Here is a 5,686-nt window from a genome sequence, read left to right as displayed (position 1 = left end):
GGGGCCGGGGCCGGGGGAAGGACCCCGCGATAACGGTGTGCCCGTTGGCTCCGCAGCGCTATGGACGAGACGGTGGCCGAGTTCATCCGCCGGATCGTGCTGAAGGTGCCGCGCCCGCACATCCCGGCGCTGCTGCAGGCCTGGAGCTTCCTGCCCGCCGCGCAGCTGCAGGCGCTGGACATGCGGCCGCTGAAGGAGACTGTCGCCGACGCCGTGGTGCAGCTCTGCCAGGTGAGCGGGATACTGGGCCTTATTGGGATGATCTGTTTATTGGATCAGGCGGGCTCCTTCCTCTCCAAACCCACCCTCCTTAAGTACAACACCGTTGTATGGGAAGCATCCAAACAGGGTGAAAAACCATCGGCCGCTGGAAAAGTATGAAAATAAGTCGTAGTCTTACTTCCTTGGTATCGCTCGCAGCCTGTCCTCAATATTGCCAAGCAGGACATTTCTTTCACTGGAGGCGAGCAGGTGGGTTACAACTGACTCCCTGAGAGCGACTTGGGTTTTGCACATGCTGCAGCAAGGAGCTGCTTCAAAGATTGATCCTACATTTCAAAACCTCTTATTGTTAACGACTGTGCAGCAGTTGAAATTGTGATATCGATATGATCATTATCGTACACCTGGCAGCGCTGCCTCCCGTAGAAACCCGGTACTGAACCCGGCCCTTCACAACCTGCCTGACCCCGCCTTGGGAAATGCCACCTCTTCACTTTCTTGGCCTCAGAAAGATCATAGAGCGGTTGTTGCTCTTGCATCGAACTGAAGCTGCAGCTGTGGACTCCTATGGGAAGTCTCCAGGTGTATCTTGCAGGTCGTGTTTGCACCCCAACAGTGCCAGCCTTGTGCGGTACCAGCTGTTGGGTCATACCTAGGTCCAGTTTCAGGTGTCATGCAGCGGCAGGAAGGGGATGCAGGAAGGAAGAGGGAGCTGTGTTTCTCCCACTGTTCCTCTCGTACTTGCAGCCTCCCTGGTCTAGGAAGCTCTGAGTCAGAGGCCATGCCCCTAAATCCCATGCTCAATAGCTGCTGATACCCCTTTCCTCTATGACAGGGGTATTCAACCTTTTTTTTGGTGGGTGTACCCCCAGCAGCATGTTGAAAAACAGGGAGTCCTCAGCAGCTGTACAGTGCACAGCGGTTACCACATACCCCCTGGGGCCTTCGAAGTACCCCTGGTTGACAACCACTGCTCTAAGAACACATTCAAGCCCCTTTTGGATCTGGCTGTGAACTGCCAGTTTCTGCCACGTCTGGTGGCAACAAGTCTCATGCAAACAATGCACTGGGTGAAAAAGAACTTCTTTTTGTTCGTTTTAAACTTAACTACCTGCTGGTTTCAGCCTGGCTGAGAATTACTGTCTTAAACATTGCAATGTATTTCAGACCTATGTTAATCTCTCCAGAACGAGTACTTAAGTTAAAGATCCACTGACCCCGCGTGACCCCTCAGGCTAGAGTTAAGGCACGCCAGATTTTGTAGGTGGTGGCACATAGGGTCTAGTACAGGGGTGGGCAATTATTTTGGGCCACTTACTGAGTTTTGGCAAGCCATCAAGGGCTGCATGACAGGCAGCCAGGGGCAGATAAATATTAATTTTCTAAATTTTTTAAGGAACCTGCGGGCCGGATAGAATAGCCTGGCAGGCCGCATCTGGCCCACAAGCCACATTTTGCCCACCTCTCGTCTAGCATCACGTCCAGCAGAATTTGACTCCTAGGCTGTCATTGGGTATCCTTTTACAGCTGGCTGTCTTGAGGGCAGCATTTGGTGCAAATCAAAAGGGAGATTTTAACTTATACCTCTGTATCTCTTGAAAGACACTTTTGTTGCTGAGTTATTGAATCCCAAATACACTGTGCACCTCACTGTTTTTCTTTTTTTAAATATGTATTTAATACCTTGTTTTGGTAGGAGAGTGTTAGCTTAAGGTATCATTATTCTGGATGCTATTTGAGACTGGGATCTTGCCCTTTTACTTTGGAAAAGGCCTTGCATGCTGTGGACTTCAATTTATATTTTCTTTTAAATGCTATCTACTCCTGGGACTAAATTGTAAGTTTCTTTGAATTGCGATTTTAATGCAGGCTCTATGATTTACCTTGTACTATCAACATTTTTTCAGGAAAAGCCTGCAAGTATAAAGGAAGCAGGAGTTCTAGACATTATTTGTAAGTAAAAAGTATTGTTTCTTTTTATTTTGCTTGAAGTTATTTTATGGTTGTTGTATAAGCAGTTGGTTTGTCTTTTAGGTGTGTTTAGTATTTTAGAAATATTTTTTGTACAACAAAACTGGTTGATCTTATCTTCCCATTTCTAGATTGAATATGTCCTCATGTGTTTTCTAAACAGAAGTGACAAATCATGTAGAACATCAAGGTCATGGATCAAATAAAATGTATTTCAAATTCACCCCAGTGGTGGTTTTTGAAGTTTAATTTGGACAGTGACATCTGGAACAATCATCGTTGCCTAATAATTTACATGGAACTACAAACTTAATATTAATTTTATGTAGATAATAGCTGGTCCAGGGATTTCTCTTATCAAATTTTGTTGTGAATGGCTTCAACTGCATTCTCAACTACTTTGAGAGCTCTGTATAGTCCAAGATTGTCAAGCTTTTCCAAATCCTGAATTTTTAATTTGATTTAAGAATGAGTTACAGTAATTTATACATTGCACTTGCTGCAATTTGGTGAATTGGAAGGAGTTTATCTTCCCATTAACTGCTTAGTCAAATTACAAGAGGATTTCATGCCTCTTATATAAAAAAAAAATCTCTATTTTTACTTCTAAATTAGAATATATTTGGTGTCAGGGAAATTTTGAAAGGAATCTGATTTTAAATAATGTGTGGGAATAGTTTAGTCAAAAAAATTTCTTTGTTCATCACTCTATTGGGCAACTTTTATTTCCCCAGACAACCATACTTTTCAGAACAAAAGGGTTTGGACGGTTTACCAAATGACCAAAGCAGCAGGTATGTAAGATTTTTCTCAAAGATAACTACCTCTACAGGATTCTCATTCTTCTAGGTCTTAGTAATATACAGCAGTCCAAAGAGGTTCATCCCACTGTGTGCAGATACCACTTTTTCCAAAAAAGTGGCAGGAAGGTGACTCAGTATTTATTATATCATCTGCCTCTAGTCAGCTGCTCTACATGGAGTTACATGATGTATCGTTAAACATAAGCTTAAGGAATTTGTCAAAGGCACCTCTAGCCCTCCATTGAAGTGTTCTATTTTTACTTCTAGAGTAAAGCTTGGGGGACGGAAGAGGGGACTTGAATGGTCAGCCCTGAGTGAGTCAAGGCTGCCAAGCACTAGGACAAAGGGCCACCACTCTCCATGCATACACAACTTTCTGCCAGATTCAGTGGAAAAGGTTAACTGTAGAAATGTTAGCCATCACCACCAGTGCAGCACTATGGTCTGCCTAGTGTGATTTCCTACCAGCCTCTCTCTCTCTCTCTCTCTCTCTCTCTCTCTCTCTCTCTCTCTCTCTCTCTCTCTCTCTCTCTCTCTCTCTCTGTTCTTCTAATTAGCTAACAGTTCTGCCTCATTGGATGAGAAAGGTCTAAGGCAGGACAGTGCCAAGAGATTGAGGAATTTCCCAACATAGCCAATGGAAACCGTGACTTCTGGAAGTTTTGAGCTTTACAGACTTTTTCTGTCTTTGTAACTGAAGCATAGAATGAGGATGTTGGATTACTTTGGTTCTTTGAAAGGCTGCTACAAAATCTAACTTTTTGTAGGCTTTTGAATGTTCCAATTACCCTTCATTGGTCAGTCTAGGATTTTATGATACTTTTGGAGCATTTTTCATATCAACTAGTAGACTCCCCTTGAGGTGATATTTGCAGTGCAAGAAACCAGTATAGGCTAGTCTGAAACAAAAGCATCAGAAAGTGGCAAAGGATACACCAAGGCTAACCATTCATAAGCTTATTTAAAGTTTATGACCAGTCATACTTGTTTGTTTTAATATTATTATCTTAAATTAAAACAACACAGCCAGGCAGTGGGGTGGAGAGCAGCTCCCACCAGGAAAGTCTGGGAGGCGGGGTGGGGGGAGGCACAAGGACCTCCCACCCCAGATTTCCAAGCACACAGGGTGTAGGGCTGCAGCCAGGACAGACCAACTCCGGGCAGGAGCTGCCTTTATGGCTCAGCAGGTGGGACCTAGTGCGGCAGGGAGCACCATGCCACTAGGGTGAGGCACCCCCTGCTCACCCCGCAGCAGCATAGAGCACAACTTCATGCCACTGCTGTGCCTCACCTTGGCAGCCATGGCAGCATGATGGTCCCTCTAGTTCTGGGTCCTGTTCACTAGGCCACAGAGGCAGCTCCTGCCCAGAGCTGGTCCAGACAGGCGGCAACCCCGCATCTCCGGGTGGGTGCCAAAATCTGCTGCCCTTCCCAAGCACAGCCCCTGGCCCCAAGCCCACAGCAGGCAGCCTGCCCTCACCCTGCACACAAGTCTGGGGGGCACATACGCCCCATGCCACTCCTGGGGGTGCATGCAGCATGGGGAGCCACACGCCTGGGACAGACTGCCCACGGCTCCGCCCTGACTGGGCAGTGCGTGTCCTTGCCCCAGCCCCACTCCCTCCCTCACCATGGCGGCCTCAATTTTTTTCTGCGCAGACTTACCAGCTGGACGCTGCTTTTCAAGCTGCCAGGCTGGATATTGGCAATTGGATCGGTATCAGCCAATATGGCTGGTTAATAATCAGCCATCGGTATCAGCCAGAAAAATCTTTTTCAGTGGACCTCTACCTAGAAGTAAAACTTGTTATGATACGTATTTTGATCTGCCTAACAGCCATGTAGTTTTTAATTTTGCATTAAAAGCTATATCATTGTAATGCCGTTTTGCTTTAGCACAGGATGAAATACAAAATACTATGCTTACAAAAAGTGGTGTCTTGTTTGCATTATAGGAGGAGAAACTGACATTTTTGACTTCTCAGCTTTCAAACGCAAATTTAAGAGAAGAATTCAGTCAGCCCTGATAAATGTAAGAATACATCAATTCCACATATGACTTGGGAAGGTATTTCCTATTTTGTCCTATCACTGAGACAAAAATTGAGGTCAAGTTATGGGTTTCTCAAGTGGCTGTGTTTGAAATGCAATAAAATTATGTTTGTGTCTGCTTCTATAATGGTGTTTACTTTTCACACCCCAGGGAATTATGTGCAGAAAAATTCAAAATTATGTGCTGCATGTGGTGGCACAGAGCCTGCCCAGTCTGGCCTGTTGGCGCACACCTTTGAACCAGACCCACATGTGTGGCTCAGGGCACTGCAGGCAGAAGCCATGTACCATTGGACCAGGCGGGCTCCATGCCTCCACATGGGGCTTCCAGCACTAGTGGGAAGCCACACATCATGGCACAGAATCACGTACCATGAGCCAGGCGGGCTCCATGCTTCCACATGCAGCTTCCTGCTGGAGTGCCCTTTTCAGGCTTCTTGGAATTGTAATTGCTCGTCTTTTTATGTGTTCTCTATGGAGTAACATGAAGACAGCCCAGTCTGGGTCAATGGCGCGCACCAGCAAGCTGGCCAAGCCAACTCTGTGCAGCTATGTGCAGCTTCTGAGACTCAGCAGCAGGAGCTGCACGCCTGCCACAGCCATGAGGGCTCCTGTGCATCCCTGGGGGGGGGGGGGGG

At 46.3% G+C, this 5,686-nt stretch overlaps 1 protein-coding gene across 1 annotated transcript in view; it reads left to right on the top strand.

The window, feature by feature from the left end:
- The first annotated feature begins 40 nt into the window (after window positions 1–40).
- The window catches only part of CENPN (centromere protein N), a 15,029-nt gene continuing 9,383 nt past the window's right edge, over window positions 41–5,686 (top strand). The window contains exons 1-4 of the mRNA XM_019505494.1: window positions 41–231; window positions 2,130–2,175; window positions 2,928–2,987; window positions 4,952–5,028. Coding sequence (XP_019361039.1) covers window positions 61–231; window positions 2,130–2,175; window positions 2,928–2,987; window positions 4,952–5,028 — 354 coding nt within the window. The 5' untranslated portion in view covers window positions 41–60. The remainder of the gene's footprint in view (window positions 232–2,129; window positions 2,176–2,927; window positions 2,988–4,951; window positions 5,029–5,686) is intronic.

This window comes from Gavialis gangeticus, unplaced genomic scaffold (assembly GCF_001723915.1).
Source record: "Gavialis gangeticus isolate Ggan-Ray unplaced genomic scaffold, GavGan_comp1, whole genome shotgun sequence".
Lineage (NCBI taxonomy): Eukaryota > Metazoa > Chordata > Crocodylia > Gavialidae > Gavialis > Gavialis gangeticus.
The sequence above is the reverse complement of the archived record's forward strand: the minus strand, read 5'-3'. Positions and strand labels throughout refer to the sequence as shown.